This window comes from Mycothermus thermophilus (assembly GCF_041956435.1).
Source record: "Mycothermus thermophilus strain CBS 625.91 unplaced genomic scaffold VTJ04scaffold_3, whole genome shotgun sequence".
NCBI classification, from domain to species: Eukaryota; Fungi; Ascomycota; class Sordariomycetes; order Sordariales; family Chaetomiaceae; genus Mycothermus; species Mycothermus thermophilus.
The window spans coordinates 352884-371385 of record NW_027191429.1 but is presented as its reverse complement, the minus strand read 5'-3'; the positions used below and the strand labels follow the sequence as shown (position 1 = coordinate 371385).

The window sequence follows — 18502 nt, the reverse complement described above, 5'->3', positions numbered from 1 at the left end:
TCTGGTGAGCCTTGGCCAAGGCGAAGCGAAGCGCAATTATTTTTTTACCCCTAATAGCGGTGATCAACGCCTAGAGAAGCTTTCTTTTATTATCCATCCTAACTTCCTTCCTTCCTTTTTCTTTCTCTTTTTGGTTTTTTGTTTTTCACTTTTTCACTTTTTACTTTTTCGTTTTTTCCCCACCTTTCTCTTTCCTTTTTGTCTTTGTCCTTCTTCTTTTTCTTCTCTGCTTCTTTTTTCTTTCCTAGACGCAGCGCCCGCTGAACCTTTCCCTCGCCTCCAGCATCGTTTTACTTACGGCGCTTTCTTAAACATCAGGTATCAACGACCTTAATTAATACAAGGTACCTACCGTAGGAAACAATCTCCTGCCTCAGAAGAATCTACAGCTTCAGAAATCACGTTACAGACACCGACTAGCCAATTGCCGATAATTTTCGACACACCGTCGGTTAGTACGTGAGGCAAAGCGCTGCTTGCGCTTCTCTATCAGAACCAAGTTCTTCAATTGAAGTGAAGCGAGTAGCACGGCGCCTGAATCATGCATATCGAGTTGGATTCGGTTCCATTGACGCATCACCGTTTTCCTCTCCTTGGTCTGCTTGCTGCCCCCTCAATTTCGTCTTGATCCGGAGGGTCAGAGTTATGACTTCAGTTAATATTGATCGATGCGGACTAGACAGGATAAAGCATATTACCATAGCGTCGTAGCTTACGCCCGCACTTAAATAAAGACTATAGTAATTATTGCTTCTTGCTTCAACGGACTGTCTTCGGAAGTACTAAGATCAGTCACCACTTCTGACCGAGTCCTCTCCGGATGTGTGAAGAGCAAGAACAAGATGTGCTGATTGATGATGTCCGAATCGAAAGGTCGAAAGGGTTCGAGCCAGACGAGGGTTCTGGCAAAATGTTGGTATAAGGCCGGCACGCCAAGTCTCATATGACGCTGCTGTCTAACAGGGTGCCTCTCGATGTGGGGGTTAGGGTTAATCAAGGCCATCCAGGCAGCACGCTTGAGCCGCCCAAGACCCAGACAAGAGAAATAAGGGCACCGAACAGGCACTCCGTCAGCGACATCGTTCCACGCCATTGTCACGTATTATCAAATGAACATCACGGCACATGGCGAAAGGCTTCAACACTAACACAGTCATCCCCATCATTGACGTACCTATAATATAATAGTACACCGCGCGACACACAATCTGCCAACCTCATCGTTGGACTATGTTTATTCAAATAGCGATTGGTCTTGCAACGGTGGCCGTGCTCCTCAAACTGCTCGCGAAGCCCCGGCCCAAGCGAGTTTATGATCCGAACATGCCAGAAGTCCTTTGCTCTTTGCCCGCCGATGACCCCGAACCCCGTTCGCGCACGTCTAGTTCCAGGGTGTCTTATGGCACCGAGCCTGGCGCCACGGTTCGTGGTTGGCCACCCAAAGGCGGGTTTTTGATCATGAGGGCTGGGCCTGCGGACCTTGAATTTCTCGGGTACGACCGGTTTCAACTTGTACCGCGACCCGATCCAAAGGACCCCAACACGACCGCCGACGAAGAGGCACATTGCTATAAGAGTACGTAACCCTAACCCCTCTACGATAATGGCGTCGTAATATGGACTTGACACTAATGGGCTTAATGCCACCGTTTAGTGCGGCAACTGGGCGCTCACCGGTGGGTGAGTGAAGGTGCATGGTTTAAGAGCATCCTGCCGATATACGTTCCGTTACAGCCCCGGGAGGAAAAATTCATCATAACCGGATGGCCGGTTGGGGGTGGTGTTTGGGTCCTCAGCAGCACTGCCTTAGAGGCTTCTGCGAAGAATGCCGGGATGGCATTCAACGCTTTCACCATGGAGGAACGCTGCAAAATCATCGAGAAGCTAGGTGGCAGATTCTACGCCAACCCGAAGGATTGTCCGGATCTGGATTTGGCATAAACACAATGTTACCGGCATGCCCTTCAAGATTCGCGATTAACAGGAAGTTAGGCATAAGACAGAACAGGATGAATAGGTCAGGTAATTACCTACTGTTGTCTTCAGTGCGTGCCTGCCCAGGAAGTTGCGTGCATCGGGCTGGCACTTGTCTCGCACAACCCTCGTTTTCTGGGCATTGGAGCAAAGTGGGACTGGGTTGATGACTAATCAAGGGTTAGAGTTGTTGAATGCGTCCAGAAAGTCTCTTCGTGTCAGAGGTCAACTTCGCCGACTCAGGACAACTCAACGACCTAGTCTTTTAGGATAACGCTTTTATGATTCAGATAGCACAAGTCATTAAGTTCCTGAGATAATAATGGCAGCTGATGGAAGCGTCAAGTTTCTAGAATACCGCGAACCAGATGGTAAGGTACCTAATGTCCAATTCCAAGACACAGGCAGATGCTAACACCAAGTGCCAGTCATCAGCATTCTCACTCTCATATCCTTCTTTCTCTTTCTTGCCATCGCGGAATGGCTCGCTGATAAGCTTCTTCATACTTCCTTGATTGGTCACATTGTTGTTGGTCTCATCTATGGCCTACCTATCGCCAACATCTTGGCCATCAGTTGGCAGGAAACGTTTCTCGCTCTGGGATACCTCGGCTTGATCCTCATCATCCTCGAAGGTATGAAGAATAGCACATCTAGATTCCATAGCGATCCAGATCAAGCGTCTCTAACATCCTTCAGGTGGCCTTACCGTTCGTCTCGACTTACTCCGCCAAAACCTGTTCTTGGGCGTCGTGGCCGCTCTCCTGGGTGTGCTCACTCCAATCGCTCTCTCCTTTGCGCTGTTCCACGGTGCTTTCGGGTCTTGTAAGGCTAACCCACTCCATCAAACTCTCTTTGCCGCTGACATTCCTAGCCCCTCTCGAAGCCTTCATCCTCGGCACGGCTCTCTGCTCCACGTCGCTAGGCACCACTTTCGTTCTGTTGTCGAGTGCGTCCAAGGCAAACAGCAATTCCTCGGATCCGGACAGTGATGCTACTACGTCTAATGACGTCGACACGGACTGTGTGGACTACTCCCAGACTCGCGTTGGAACCGTCCTTGTCAGCGCTGCCCTCCTCGATGATGTGTGCGGCTTGGTTCTAGTCAGCGTGATTCACAACCTCCGCGACATTGCTGGGCCAGAAGTCAGTGTATCCCCCTTTGAGTCGCATAGCTCTCAGAGCTTGGGATGGATCATCGGTCGGCCGGTGCTGGCCAGCGTCCTAATGGCCTTGCTGACGCCCGCTGTCGGCTTCTTCGTTGCCCGCCCGGTTTATCGTCGATTTGTTGAGCCACGTGTTCGGCGTCTGGCGCAGTGGGCTCACATTATCAACATTGTCCTCATGACATTTGTCTTGGGCGGGTTCTTGGCCATCGCAGCGTACGCAGGAGCTTCGGTCTTGTTTGGCTCATTTCTGGCAGGGGCTTTCTTGAGCAGTCTGTCAACTGAAGACACAGAATCATCGGCAATGGATGATGGAACGATTCCAGGATTCGCGGCCACATTTTCACATTATCTGGGCGCAGCACAGCGATTCATCTTCCAACCTCTTTTCTTTGCCAGCGTTGGTTTCGCCATACCGTTTACAGAGCTGTGGACCGGCGAGGTCATCTGGAAGGGCGTAGTCTACACGTTTCTGATGGCGTTTGGCAAGCTCGTTGTTGGCTTGGTGATTCCAGCCTGTGACCTTCTGGCCCACCGCCGGAAGGACATTGACACACCAACACGCGTCAGTTGGGGCCCAGCCGCGCTGCTTGGTTCCGCCATGGTGGCACGCGGAGAGATTGGGTTGCTCATTATCCAAGTCGGTCTGAATGAGACGCCCTTCCTGACGCATAAGGCGTTTGCTATCGGCGTATGGGCGATCGTCCTGAACACCATTCTGGGCCTGGTCATGGTGGGCATGCTTCTGAAACGAGCAGGCAAGCTCGTCTCTACGGATCCGCGCTGGGGCTTTCAAGCCAAGCAAGATGTGGCGACTCCGGCTCAGTGAAAGAATGTAGAAGTCATGGCCGACCGAACAGCAAATACCTAACGGGCGACGTGTTGTTTGGTGAGGCTCTGTCGGGTGTCCGCGGGGAGAGCGCAAGGATCCTAAAATAAACCACCTTCTCGGACGGATGCAACATCAGTCGCAGATACCCATTCTCATCCTCGGTACCAAGCGGAGGGTCGGAAGAAGAGAAATGGGTGCTAACGACCACCGCTATTCCCCCGTTTGCCAAGGTTTCTGCCATGGTTCTATCACGCTGAGTCCTGAGCACCAAACACATGTCTGATGCAACAGCGTCCCCAACGCCTGGAATCCAACGGTCAAACGCCTAAACACCCTATTCTTCACTCGCATTGCCATCCAAACTGGGAACGCGGAGGTTTGTGGCTGCAGATCATCTCCGCCCAGGAACGATGCAACCCTCGCCGCCAATAGCACCCGGTACCGCATTGGCGATCTCTCGGCTCGGGCCCGGCTGAATGGGGGACCGGGTCTTGGGCGAAAGCTGTCCAAGGACCTTCAGCCAGTGACTTCATAGGCGCAGAAGGACCAGACTCGGGGAACACCAAACTTGCGTCGCATCATCCCCTCCGCGTTCAGGCGGTAGACCCTCTTGTATATTGCGCCGAGCCTCACCAAGCCTTGAACAGATGGTTCTACCGTCTAGTCCCGTGGAGACCTACAAATGGACGTGCCCAAAAAAAGATATACTGCCTTTATGATGACCAGGATTCCAGGGCAGGCTGGACAACGCCGACTTCGTATAACCAGCATGACGCCCTCCCGGCTTATTCGCCTGGCCGGAGAACCTTTGCCGCCGAGGTTCGTTCACCAAATGTCGTTCCTTTCTGGGCATCTCCGACTCGCCGCAAGATGAAGACGTCATTTGTGACAGCCCTGTTGAGCCTCGCCGGTTGGGCTTGGGCGGCGTCTTCCGTGATTCTCGAAGAGACCACCGAGATCCCTGAAGGATGGAGCTTTCAAGGGAACGCCAGCGCTTCTGACAAGATCACGCTCTTCATCGCGTTGAGGCAACCTCGGATAGAACAGCTCAAGGCGAGTTTGCACCAACGCCGGAACCCGACGCATCCTTCATTCGGCAAGCATTGGAGCCGCGATGAGGTCCTACAGGCTCGGCGGCCGAACAGGAGCACGGCGCGTGCCGTTTCCAACTGGCTACGTTCAAGCGGCGTGCGGAACATTCATGAGCAAGGAGGATTGATCAGCTTTGAAGCCACGGCGCAACTCGTCAAGTCGCTGTTTGAAGCGGACTTGGGATACTACGTTTTCGAGGAGGATCAGGACCGGCATCTACGGGCGATATCGTATAAGGTTCCGGCGTCGCTGCGCGACTACATCGAGTTCGTTCATCCACTCACCAACTTCATGCCACCGCGCTCGGCCCGATACAATTCCCGACAGAAGAACGGCCCAAAGCACAGAAAGCTGAAGTGCTCGGATGTGAAGACGTCAAGCACCACCGTTCTTCCAAAGACGACAGCAAAGACGACGATGATCACGTCAGCAACACCAACGACGACGAAAACAACAACAACATCAACGTCAACGTCATCGTCAACATCACCCTCAACCTCAACTTCAAGCTCGACTTTAGCTTCGACTTCGACGTCAACTTCAAGCTCGGCGGTAGCGAGCCCAACCAAGGAGCTCACGCCCGAGGAATTCTTCGGAGTCCTTCCATGCTTCGCAGCCACCGTCCCAAGCTGCATCAAAAAGCTGTACAACATCACGTACACACCTCCTTCACGGACAAGCCCAGTTCGGTTTGGTGTGGCTGGATTCTTAGACCAGTGGATCATGCACGCGGACGTTTCGAGATTCCTCCGCGACACCATGCCACTGATTCCTCGAAACTACAACTTCACCATCGAGCTGATCAACAACGGTACCAACCCCCAGGATTCTCCGTTCAACGCCGGCCTCGAGGCATCTCTCGACGTCCAGTATGCCATGGGCCTCGGCTACCCGGCCCAAGTCATCTACTACTCCACAGGCGGTCGCGGGACAGAACTCGACCCCATGACGGGTACTCCATTCCCCCCGGAGCTCAGCGACAACGAACCGTACCTGGAATTCCTCGAAGCCCTTCTCGCCAAGCCTGATGAGGAGCTTCCTCACGTTCTTAGCATCAGTTACGCCGACGATGAGCCTGGCGTTCCTCGTGCTTACGCCGAGCGGGTCTGCGACATGTTTGCTGCCCTGACCGCGCGTGGTGTCACAGTGCTGGCAGCCACGGGCGACGCCGGAGCCGCAGGCCAGGGTCAGACGCGCTGCTGGTCGCACGAGCTGAACGCCAAGCGCTTCATCTCAACCTTCCCCGCAAGCTGTCCCTACGTCACCGCTGTCGGTGCCACGGATAATATCGGCCCCCCGGTTACGGGCGCGGTCTACAGTGCGGGCGGGTTCAGCGACTTCTTTGCCCGGCCCGAGTGGCAGGAGGAGGTTGTCAAGCCGTACGTGGATCGTCTGCTGCAGAACTACACCATCGACCGGGCGTGGGCGCACCGCATGAACATGTTCAACCACAACGGTCGCGCAACGCCGGATATTAGCGCGATTGGCTCTGCGTTCCAGATCGCGCTTGCGGGAGATTATGCCCAAGTTCTGGGGACCAGCGCGAGCACACCCGTCGTGGCGGCGATGGTGGCGTTGGTGAACGATGCGCGGATGCGTGCTGGTAAGCCCAGCTTGGGGTGGCTGAATCCCATTTTGTATCAGGAGAGAGTGAGGAGGGTGCTCAGGGATGTCACGGAGGGTATTAGTGCTGGGTGTTGGTTCCCGGATGGAAAGCTCGAGATGGTGGGCTGGCAGGCAGGACCGGGGTACGATACTGTCACTGGCCTGGGCACCGTGAATGACTTTTGGCAGTTTTTGCAGGTGTTGATGGAGTATTAAAAGGACTATTGAGTGTTATGGGACATATCACACAAGGGGAGTTGGTGGCATTTGTATTTATCTGCTTTCGAGCTCTTAGTTCATCAAGAAAACCACTTGTTATTATCCAATGGTCATCCTCCTAAGACACTGGCACCATCAGCCGGTCAATATCCGGGCCCCAACCGCCGTTGTATCCCTCAAATGTGATGGTGTTACTGTTGCCCCTCCTCAAGGAGACGTGGAGCGTGCTGCTCGCCGGATCGCCCCTCGCAGTCAGGAAAGCAACCTTCCTTCCGGCATCTCCATTCACCCGCACCCAGGCGTAGCGGGGTGTGCTGTCGCCATTGAGGAACTTGATCCGGATTGTGGTCATACCGTCGATGTCGCTGCGAATGCCGGTGAACGTGACGGTGCCCCGATCCGGCCCGCCGATGTACCCTGCCGCCCGCTTGCCTGAGCACTGAGAACAATCGACAGTGCGCGCTCTGCCGCCATAGATCGCATTCTCGCCCTCGTATTGGGTCTCGGTAGGGCCGGCTGTCCAGAAGGCGGGCTGGTTGGTAGGGACCCAGTTGACGCGGTTCTTCATGGTCACGGTCGTGCCGCTGATTTGTAAGGGAAGCCAGACGTAGGTGCTAGCCATCAGGTTGTCCTTGACCCAGCGGTCGCCCATGTAGATGGCGCTGTTCTCGCTGGTTTTCAGGATGTAAGTGGTTTGGGAGTTGTAAGTCTGTTGGTAAGATGTTAGACAGTGTCAGGCGTGCACTAAGGATCGACGACAGGAGACTGACATTGGACCCAGAGTCGGCGAACTTCCTCCACGGAGACCACGGCCCGCGCAGGTTTGTGGCTGTCGTGTACTGGTTGTCGTTGGAGTCCCAGCCCGTCATCATGCTTGCGAAGAGGTAATATGTGCCGCCGAGCTTGACCATGGCCGGAGCTTCGACGCGGTTTCCGCCTTCGAGACGCCATGAAAAGACATCTTGCGTGGGGTTGAGGTAGTCGTCGGAGAGGGCCACAATGCGGAGGCCGTGCTGGCGCTGAGGGAGGGGTTAGTATCTGTCAGGACAAGGGTTGCTCGGGAGTTGGAGAACGAACATCTTCAGTTAGTAGGTAGCCTTTGCCGTCATCATCCTTGAACAAGCCCATGTCACGGCTTTGCCTCCCAAGTCTATCCGCAGTTTAATTAGCCAACGACCTTTGTCACCATGTTGCGGAAGATGGCCAACACTCACGGTTGGAAACTCCGAATATACTGGTACCTCCCACACACGCTATCGCCAGTGGCTACCGCAACGCGCGCCTCGCCATAGTTGCTGCTATCCATGTGCATCCACAAAACATATTTCCGTGTGCGGTCGTTGTAGATCACCTTCGGCCGTTCGACCACGCGGTTCGGGCCAAGGTCCCCAGACGGCTGCTGCGACAACAAGGCGCCGACTTTGGTCCATTGAACCAAGTCCGTGGAGGCATAGCAGTTGACATTAGTGAAACTGTGGCCGCCGCTCTTGTCCTCGCCGATCATGTAGTATGTCCCATTTTCGTAAACAAACCCGGCGCCGTGTGCTTGGAGATGCTCGCCGTCGGACTGCGACGATTAGTTTAATACGTCAAATTTGGGCACCACGGTCACCTTCAAGTCGGGTGCATGCTTACTGTGGTCCAGGTCCCTCCAGGCACGATCTGCAAAGAAGCTGAAACTAGGCGCGAGAGCGTCGCCACAACAGTAAGTGACAAGAACCGCATTTTGACACAGGGAGGCTGAATAGCTCCTGGCAAGGGGCAGCCAACAACGCGATTCCGCTAGGGAATGACAGAACGTCGGGCACGGCACGCACCGAGTACTTGTAGTATTCACCTAGTAATGCCATTTCCAGGCACCGGAGCATGATGCCCGAGAAGGACGTTGGCCATGAACGACTTTGTACGGCCCTAGTAGCTCCGGCATTGGTGGACTAATAGTGGACCACGGGTGATCGTTGCCAGTGCTACACTATCATTTGATGGCAAGTAGTATTGAATAAACACCACTAACACTCACATGACAGATCGTGGGGTTTGCAAATTGCCGGGACTAGCTTTTTGGAACGAACCTGGGGTCCCCAGGTTCACGGACTCCTGTGCTCATTTATTTACCCGCTCTCCCGTCCGCGAGGACAAAGCGCTCATTGTTATTGTATGAAACGTTTATGCGACTCGCTGATGGACTGAGGCAGACTCCAATGCAATGTCGCACTTTTTTCAGGAGCGGTGGTCCAGCCATCATAGGTATATGTGGCCGCGGCCGTGAGTAGTTCACTGAAACTATTTATACTCCACTTGTTTAAATTCATGATTGTCATTTCGAATAATAATGAACGCAATCTTAGACAGCTACCGAAACTTGAGGGACACTAAATAGTCCCATTTTGCTTCCTGATCTTCAACCCTCGTATACTCCCCAGTGTGTATCAACTGATCGTACAATTCATCGGCTTCCTGGTTTAGTTCCGCTGCCTTGTCTGTTTCACCAGCCAGGTGGTATGCTTGCGCCAGTTTGTGAATCACCCGGGCGTATTCTCCCAAATCGCCCTTTTCGCGTTGTGTCACCTGGGTAATGAGTCGGGCTTCGTCCAAAAACTCACTGTTATGGAAGGATAAGGGTTAGAAATCAGAACCTCTCTAAGGGGGGTAACGGATCTCAGGGCATCGACTCGGCGGCGAGCAGGACTCACATAGCTTCAGCACCCCTGCCTTGGCGGCACCGGATGTCCCCCAGATAGTACAACGCAGCGGCTACCCAAGGGGTCATGGCGCCCTCAAGCCGTGCAATGGCAAAAGACTTTTCGGCCTGACGGAACGCTTCATCGAAATCACCTTTTCGGATTGCAAAATCGGCGTACATGCGGTAGGAACTGAAGGTTCAAAATCACGCTCAGTTAGCAGAGGAGCTGGTGACAGACGGCACGACAATGAAGGTTGTATGCAGCAGATATTCCCCTTACATTGTGAGGTATCTGGATTTGTCTCCGAATTCTGCTCGCGCGCATGCACTCGCCTCGTCGACATGGCGGCGGGCCTCGTCCAGACGACCAAGGGCACGAAGTGCGAAGGCAAGGTTGAAGTGGCGTACGTGCATTATCCGTTTGTGGTCCTGCTGCGGCTGGGAAAGATGAATTTTGAGACTACGCTCTAGCATCGCCAGGGCGATTTCCAGTTGGTTTGCTTCTTCTCCGTTTCCGTTACCGTTGGCGTGCTTGGTCAGGTTCTCGTCCAACTTGCCACCAGGTCCGCGGCCCACCATAGAGAGAGCCGTTTTGCTGAGGGCGTCGGCGACCTCGGGATGATTAGGGCCCAATATCTCTTCGCGGAGCCGCAGAACAGTGGCGCTATAGCGATACGCAGCATCTTCGTGGCCACGTTCGCTGAGGATGTGGCCTACGTGCGCACAGAGGTTCGTGTAGGGAAGAGTGCTGGAGCATCCGGTCATCGTACAGTGATAAAAGCCATGCTCTATGAGCTGTTGGGCTGCGTTATAGCGGCCGCATTCAATGAGGTACCTGCAGTTGCGTCTTATGAGCATCATTCTGACGTTGCCATGAGGCTTTTTATGGCGGTTGATTCGCTGCAATTGAAAAACAAATATCGATGAGGGTAACAGAGAGTGACTTACTTGGCGCCGTCGGCAATGAGATCGACAAAGTCTTCCCAATAGTCGATCTTGATTTCCTCGTTGAGCTCGCGAAATCTCTCGGCCGTGGAAACAACGTGCTCAATGAGGGTTTCGCATTTCGGCCAGTAGTTGAACATAGTAGACCCATGTGCTTGATGTGGGAAAGCTTGACGCAAGAGAATCACAGCACTTTGCCATCCTTGCTTTCGTTGTTCCACCGTTAGATGATATCGATACTCGCCCTGGATCATCCTGTGAACCGAAATGAGGGAGCCAGTCTCGTTCACACTGACGAGAGACCGGGCGCGGAGGGCTAGGAGGACATCGTCCAATCTATTAATTATTACGATGTTAGTGGTGGCAAGAACCAGACTTGTGCGGACGAGGGGAGGTAACAAAGTCCTTACTCGTCTTCATCTGCAACCAGATCGGTCAGCCCCTCACGGTTGTCAGGAATAAAGAGCGTTGAAGGCACTTTATTTGGGCCACACATGCACAATACGCGCATGATTGCTGCTTCAGCTGAGTCCAGTTGCTGGAAGGGGATTGCCCACAGCGACTCGGCGTCTTCGCTTCGCCTGTAGTACTGGTTTGCAATTCTGGCGACCATGTTTCTTGGTTTCTGATGCAGCGGTCGGGGCTTCCTCTTGTACATCCGTACAAAATCCGATAACTGCTTCCTTTTTGCCAATATGGTTCTCGCCATGACGTCGAGCATCAGAGCATGACCACCCAAGAGTTCGGCCAGCTCCAGGGACGCCGACCTGTCGGACTCCGAGGCGGCCAAACTGTTTTCAGCGCGGCCGAGGCGCCTAAGGAGAAGCTCTGCACCTTCGTCTGGGGTAAATGCTGGAACCTCGATGCTGGCGGCCGCCCCATCGGCCACGGATGCTGCCAGCAGTTCACTTCGGCACGTCACAAGAACATTCCCACACCCATGCGTTGGACATATCAAATCCATGACATCCTGGGCTCGCGCACCCTCCTCACTTTCGAGGTTATCGATGATCAAAAGCCATGGTGTTTCTAGCACAACAGCAAGGTGTCGGTTAGCCTGAAGTTTCTCTCCCACCAGTCATGTACCCATGGCGATCAAGAGGATGACGGAATTATCAATCCCTTTCGTCAAGAAGAAGAAGCAACCGAGGGAGAGCTGCAGATGCTTCGCAAAACAACATTGGAAATACAATAATATTAACATAAGACGGAAGGTTGATCTTACTTGTTTCCTGCAACCACCTTAGCACAAGAAGCCTGTTCTGATCCGAGTCCTTTGGGCCTAATGCCCCGGGGAGCTCCAGCAGGTGAGCAATTTCGTTGAAGGCTTTGATGCGTTCCGTTTCCTTTTCGGCGTCAATCCATAGAATGACCTGCTTGCCAGCGTCGCGTTCGCGCCACGCATGCTCGAGGGCAATTTGTGTTTTCCCGATGCCTGCGGTTGCCCACAATGCTACCTTCACAAGCCGGCTGTCCGAGCGATACCGGGAAAACTGGGCAGATACCTGACGTAGAATGAGGCTTCGCCCATAGAATTTGGGATTCGGCGGGAACGGGATATAGTGGCAAGGCAACTTTGCGGTTGTGGTCTCAACAGCCGCGTCGCCTCTCATCTCGGATTGTTTGGCCAAGTACTCCATGATTTCTGAATTTTGTTGATTCTGCATTAGAATCTTGGCCTGGGCCTTCTCTTTGATGACATGGATCCGGTGAGAGATATATTGGGATGTTTTGCTGAACTTGGATCGGCAGTCTTTGAGATAGGAACCGGGATCTGGCCAGGCAGGTTGTTAGCAAGGTGGTCAGAGAAGACCATTGAGAGGAATATAAGGATGGTGATTAATCGTACCAAACTTCCCAGCGCGGACATGCCGAAGTATCTTGATCGTAGACACAGCGAACTTCAAGAGCTCTTCGTGTGTCTCGAACAAAGCCAAACCCAGAGAGGGATCGCTGAGAATTACATCTCGGTAACCATCAAAGATTTGAAGACTGTTGCCCAGCTCGGACCACATCTCGGTAATGGTCTCGAGGACTTCGAAGGATCTCTGAGCAAGCTGCAGGCGAAGTTGTGGTTAGGCGCTGCAGGAATTGAGGATACACATGGGACCATCCTCCATGCTCCGTCCTTCTCAGAAACGAAGTCGCTCTTCGGATGTAAAATTACGTACCTCAAGCCCCAGGATGATCAAACCCCATATGCAAAACTTCTTCAGGTCGGGCAAAGTAGCCATAGCCAGAAACCCAACAAATCTTTCGACCTGGACAAGATGTGGCTTGAGGCGGCGGAGGATACCAGGGACGCTTTCATTTTGTGTCTTTGTAATCATCGAGTCTACCGCCTGGATGAGTTGCTCCGGGGATTTGTATTCCATAATCAGCTGGAAATCTTCCCGCGACAGTTCCTTTTCGCAGTGTCGCAACGCGTCTTGCCATCGTTGTTCCCTACATAGCCAAGCCCATCATGTAATAGGGCACGGGTCAGCCAAGGACGGTATATATTATGAGAATGAGCTGAGAGAACATATGAACGCAGAGATGGCCTGACATGTCTAGAAGGACTCCGTCTGTGTCCTCGCTACCGCCTCCGGAGTTGCTCGTTGCTGTAACGAAGCACGTGCTGGCCGCAGCAGCAGACGTGGAGTCGAGGAATGCATCGGTAGAGCTTCTCAATCCCATGATGAACAGGAATTGGCTTTATCCCATATTAGGGGGGATCTGTTGATGCACAGATGATAAATATCACCACCAAAAACATCGAGATTGGTGGTTTGGTTAAACGTCTTGGAGCGGGGTGCAGAGGCCCGGGTTATGAAGCCCGGTTTCGGACAGGCTGCAGACAAGCAGCGGAATACCTACTAATAGTCATGACCGAGGTAGTGCAGTGCGCAAGTTACGGAGATCGTCGGCTGCCTATGTACCTGGACATCTGTAGGGTTCCCAGAGCACCACCAGCAGCATCAAAGCCCCATTTGCCACTCACAAAGACAACGACTTCGTGCAACCTAGGCATCGTATGACGTGGCTCTGGCCCAGTAACTGTGGGAAACGGGCAGCGGCAAGGCGTAGGCTGGTGGCGTGGGATGTGTGCAGGCATGCAATTTTGGTTATCAGACGCCCCGCGTCATTGAGCCCTTGCTGCGAGGCAAGGCTCCCATTCCCAGAAGGCAGCACATGCCGGAGGGGCATGACGGATGCTCGCGGGTTCGACGTTCTCAACCCTCTGGATTCCGGGACCTTTATGTGCCAAGAAGGCTTCCTTCACCGGTGTTCGTGCGAGTCCATGATCAGATCGCCATTTTCCCAGGGCTTTTAGTTCCTCTTGGCTTTGGTCCAGTTGTTGGACCGTGATCCAACATTAATCGCTTGGCGGTCGACAAACCTGTTATTCTACCTCCTTGATCCATCCATCTTGTTTCCCCGCGCACAACACACAGAATGTCTACAGACATCTTCGCTGCGCAACAGGACCGTACAGTTCAAGGCACTCTCGGGCATATTTCCAACGCAGACGAACTCATCTACGAGAAGCCGTACGAAATACTTTACCACCCAGAGCCGGGTCAGCCACGAACAAACATGAGATATTCTTTTTACGAGGGTATCACTGTTCGAGACGCCAGAAGTTGCGGACTAGAAAATTTCTCCCTAGAAACGACAGGATTTGAGTTTGTTGCCCTCGAGCCGAAGGACTCATTGACACTGGACGTCATCCAGCAGCCTGGAGGGGAGGAAACGGTCAAGTCCTACCTTACGGTCCTCGGTGATCTTCTCAAGGATCACCTTGAAGCAGAACAAGTTATCCTATACGATTGGAGGGTAATATGTTCCAAGCCTTATCGAGAGTCGAGTCTCCCCATGGGCCAACTAGCTGCTGAACCCTGACTGTCCGCAGATCCGAAGTACGCGTGCGGAGGTGACATGGCCGCGGCCCCCTGATCGATTCGTTCAGCTCCCGCCCGCCGCGTGCGTACACGCAGGTCTGCTACCTCTTGAATTGAAATACCTGGTGTCCAGTATTCGGACTGATAATATTGTAGACGAATCGGGTCTCTGTGGAAGAAAAATTGTTACGGAGCATCTGACCGATGAGGAAAGAGAACGGCTCAATAAGGGAGAGGGAAGATTCCGCATCATCAAGTGAGGCACCGGTGGTGGTTTGCAGAGACAATGCTTGGAACATAGATCTAACACTGTTCGCAGCATCTGGCGACCTCTTGTCCCGATGGTGACTGTCAAGCCCCTCGCTTTATGCGATTGGCGCTCGGTTCACTCTAGTGACTGGGAACTCTGCGATCAGGTGTTGAAGGACCATATCGACGAGGCCATGTATCTCAAGCATAAGCCAACCCATCAGTGGTGGTGGCTTCCAGACCAGAAATCCAATGAGATTATCCTCTTTGTAGTCTGGGACTCCCAGAAGTTCCGGCAAGGCAAACAAGGTATGCTTAACGATTTTGTTTACTTTTTTTTTTTTTTGTTTTTGACAACGTTTTATCCAGAAACTAACCGTTGCGGGACAGCAAGCACCCCACATGCGGCTTTTGATCTTCCTGGATCGGGCTCAGGACAAATCAGGGAGAGCATCGAGGTCCGATCCATTATTTGGACCAAGCACTGAACAACGGTTAATGGAACTCTGATGTGATAAGCATGATGTCGCTTGTCCAACAAAAGAACTTGAGGAGTGCTAGCCAACGAGTCTCTAAGTCTAAAGCATCAACCGAAATGGTATTGCGCATGTGTAAAGGACACCGCTTCTCATAGATTCGCCTCTTAACCCTAGACCCTCACACGTTTACCCGCCCAGATGCTTGCCATCAATCCGACAAGGGACCATGCGGATGATCTCGTCCTTGTCGAACCTAATGACCTTCGTCTCAGTAGGAATAGAGACGAATTTCTTCCAAGGCTGGACGCGCGTGTCGATGAGCTCGTTGCTCAGCGGGGTGTCAACGTTCTCCACTGGTTCGGACTTAGTCTTAATGGAGGCCGCAAGTAAGCCATAAAGGTCAACAACGTGCATTGTATAGAGGTCAAGGGCGGCACGAGCTCACAGTGGTATCGGTATGTTGCTTGTCTGGCACTGGATTCATTCTCGCGTGAGTTTTGTGACGCGAAAACGTTGTGTGACGATGTCCTTGCGAGGCGCGTGATAGCAAAGAACCTGGATGTTTAGGGGGGGTTAGAAGGAATGAACAAGATCAGGCGGTCACGAAGACCGTCGTATGCCCAAGGACACAGCTTGATACGGAAGTCAAGAAATACGTTCCTACAAACAGAAAGATAACAATCATCTTGACTATGCCATAATATTCAGCTGATCGTGTCTCCGCACCAGGCTGCAGAAATGCAATTTCCTTGTGCTACACACCACACTCGCGAGCCCAATCATGCTCGCGCGTATTTATCATCGACCCAAAATGCAGTCACACTACTAAGTCCGTGCGTGAGAACAATGCAGCCGAATGAGGGGAAGATGGTGTGGTGTGCCTCCCACTTCCACGTCATCCAGCATGGGGGATTGTTCGAGGAGGGAAGAGGGGATGGAAGGAGAGTAAGGAAGCGTGGCCTATTAGATCTGCGGGCAAAGCCAACAGATGTCTGTGTCTGACTGAACTCCCACCGTCTTATTTGCTTTAGTCATACATTTCACGCCATTCCGGTCTCGTTACCTCTTCTTTTGCTTAACCAGAGAGACCTGAACTAGGTGCTCAGGACTGATTATCAATCTTGCCAAGCAGACGTCATGGAATCACTGGAGGATATGTATCAGCAACTTCGAAAATACAAAATGGCCTTGGACTACGTCGTGCCGTCCGTCCGATACGACACGGAGAAACCATATCTTCTGTCCCTTGACGTTCCTGTGGAGGACGAGCCGGACCGCAGCAATCTCGAATTTGCCGAAGTGTACGTGGATGCGGCAGACGCTCGCCCGATAAACAACAGTCTTTCTGTTGAAGTAAATGGGTTTGAGCTTGTCGATGTCGGGCCCGGTTTTGTGGCCAAATATTTTAACGGTCAGGACAAGGCCACTGAACTGGCTGGTATTCATGCTCTCATGAAGGAAAAGTTCCAGGCAGAGAAGGTCATTATCTACGACCATGCTGTAAGGCGTTGCAGACCTTGATCAAGCTACCTATGTGCCACGTGATTATTGATCTGTTAATACTGAACTGCTATTACTCGCCAGTACAGACTAGAAGAGGATAAATTGAAAGAGGCCGAATACACATTTTCTAATCGACCCAGTCACTCCATCATCGTCCGCAATCCCCATGCTGGTAATGTGTCCACTTGTTTAAATATTATCACCTCAATCTTCCATCCACCCGCTGCTGATTCCTGTGCTCAAAGATGATTAACAAAGACCACCAGATCAGTCTGAGGCGAGCGGCGAGAAGCGTGTCAACAAATTGCTGAATCTGGAGGAGCGGTCTCGATACCCCCGAGAGAAGTGGAGGATGAGAATCATCAAGTAAGCTATTAGGCCTTTTCGTCGCAGAAGATGAAATCAATCGTGAATAATACCACAGAACATAAAATTATTAACAGAATTCTTTAATAGCTTTTGGATGCCGATCCGGCACAAGATAAACAGCGCCCCGCTGTTGCTCTGTGACCCTCTGTCAGCGAAGTTCGACGACATCTTGGCATGTGATGCTGTGTCAGCTCACTATGTTGGAGAGTTTCTACTGCTGAAGCATTCCTCATCTCATCGATGGTTCTGGTTTAAGGATCAGGACGTTCATGAAGCGCTCCTTTTTGTGAGCCACGATAGCCTCGGGTTACGAAATGGAGCAGGTAAGTTGCTATGTGGATTGTGATAATTAACCCTGACGAAAGGTTCAACGATTAATGCTGAATTGATACTTGGTAAATAGGATGTTTCCATTCCTCATGCCGTATCATCAATAATGATGATGCAGCGTCAGGTACGAAAACAAGTGGAAAGGCGCCGAGACAAAGTGTAGAAGCTAGAGCCTTGGTCATTACACCCATTCCCGGCAGCTAAAGGCTCTGGTGTGTGTATCATAAGATGCGCTGGCGAGAGTTTGCTGGCTTGAGCGATAATAATCTTCGGCCCTCAATATTGCTTCATTCTTGCCTGATAGTGTACCACAATCCCCCCCAACCTCGAGCAGCGGTGATTAATACCAATCACATACATGAAACCTAGGATCTGATGATGGAGACGGAGGAGCCCAGACTAGGGAGGGACGGGGAATATAAACTCGAGTAACGCCGGTTCTGGGAAGTCAAGACAAGCCAGGCCGGATACTTGGTGTGCAGGTCCATGGTATGAGCAACCGGAGAAAGAAAGGCAGACGGGAAGCCTGGTAAGTACCTACCTAACTGTGGCAATGGTCGACCGTGTAGCACACGCGCTGCCTTGCCTCACAAGCCTCGCTGGCGCGACCAACCAAACCCCTCCGTGGCTGCGCCTTGCGTTTCCCATGTTTCACCGACTTGCGCTCTTTTGACGATAAGGCATCCGCCGCCCTATGTGGCAGAGGGACTGGACACACGACGCTGGGTCCTTTAACAGCGATTACATGTCGAAATCTTGGAGTCAGCTTTAAACAATGATGCTACCCCGAGTAATGTCTAATGTCAGGTATTCACTGGCAGTGGCCCCTGCGGATGAGAGAATATGAATAGCAAGTATGTAGCATCTCAGGCAGCTTGTTCTTGAGGGTCAGTGAGGGCCCCGAGTAGAGCATCTGGGGCCTCATACACCTTGGTATTGCCCGGGCCCCAAAGGTCTTGTTGCCCGGTGGCCTGGGGGCCTGGACTTCATGCATTCCCTTCAAGGCAGTGCCGCCACCGTTTGTTCTTATTGGTTGTATCCGGGAATGGCTCGACCATCGCAAAGTGTTGGCCGCGCCTAAGCGGTATCGATTAATCTATAAATATAACTGGATATTCCTCACAGCGACCCAGTGCTTCAGAAAGCGTCACAGCTAGGCGTAATTAACATAC

The 18502-nt window shown here is 52.4% G+C and overlaps 6 protein-coding genes across 6 annotated transcripts; 3 read left to right on the top strand and 3 right to left on the bottom strand.

Moving 5' to 3' along the window:
* Positions 1–2296: 2296 nt before the first annotated feature.
* On the top strand, positions 2297–6885 carry VTJ04DRAFT_4229 (uncharacterized protein; the record flags this gene model as incomplete). The annotated part of the gene is made up of 8 exons (XM_069362216.1): positions 2297–2345; positions 2403–2609; positions 2674–2799; positions 2849–3356; positions 3540–3965; positions 4707–5334; positions 5412–5616; positions 5681–6885. 8 exons carry the CDS (start codon positions 2297–2299, stop codon positions 6883–6885), a joined length of 3354 nt encoding a protein of 1117 aa, XP_069219185.1.
* A 121-nt stretch (positions 6886–7006) lies between these two features.
* Positions 7007–8613, bottom strand: VTJ04DRAFT_4228 (uncharacterized protein; the record flags this gene model as incomplete). Its single annotated transcript, XM_069362215.1, has 5 exons — positions 7007–7597; positions 7659–7907; positions 7966–8038; positions 8103–8455; positions 8524–8613. 5 exons carry the CDS (start codon positions 8611–8613, stop codon positions 7007–7009), a joined length of 1356 nt encoding a protein of 451 aa, XP_069219184.1.
* Positions 8614–9240: 627 nt separating this feature from the next.
* Positions 9241–13195, bottom strand: VTJ04DRAFT_4227 (uncharacterized protein; the record flags this gene model as incomplete). The annotated part of the gene is made up of 9 exons (XM_069362214.1): positions 9241–9490; positions 9582–9761; positions 9852–10406; positions 10520–10852; positions 10927–11545; positions 11742–12290; positions 12366–12573; positions 12688–12961; positions 13065–13195. 9 exons carry the CDS (start codon positions 13193–13195, stop codon positions 9241–9243), a joined length of 3099 nt encoding a protein of 1032 aa, XP_069219183.1.
* Positions 13196–13954: 759 nt separating this feature from the next.
* On the top strand, positions 13955–15137 carry VTJ04DRAFT_4226 (uncharacterized protein; the record flags this gene model as incomplete). The annotated part of the gene is made up of 6 exons (XM_069362213.1): positions 13955–14078; positions 14178–14335; positions 14412–14496; positions 14557–14656; positions 14720–14958; positions 15019–15137. 6 exons carry the CDS (start codon positions 13955–13957, stop codon positions 15135–15137), a joined length of 825 nt encoding a protein of 274 aa, XP_069219182.1.
* A 177-nt stretch (positions 15138–15314) lies between these two features.
* On the bottom strand, positions 15315–15612 carry VTJ04DRAFT_4225 (uncharacterized protein; the record flags this gene model as incomplete). Its single annotated transcript, XM_069362212.1, has 2 exons — positions 15315–15497; positions 15574–15612. The coding sequence occupies 2 exons, from the start codon at positions 15610–15612 to the stop codon at positions 15315–15317; spliced, it is 222 nt and encodes a 73-aa protein (XP_069219181.1).
* A 698-nt stretch (positions 15613–16310) lies between these two features.
* Positions 16311–17586, top strand: VTJ04DRAFT_4224 (uncharacterized protein; the record flags this gene model as incomplete). The annotated part of the gene is made up of 5 exons (XM_069362211.1): positions 16311–16628; positions 16903–16997; positions 17088–17323; positions 17404–17454; positions 17531–17586. 5 exons carry the CDS (start codon positions 16311–16313, stop codon positions 17584–17586), a joined length of 756 nt encoding a protein of 251 aa, XP_069219180.1.
* Between the last annotated feature and the right edge of the window lie 916 nt (positions 17587–18502).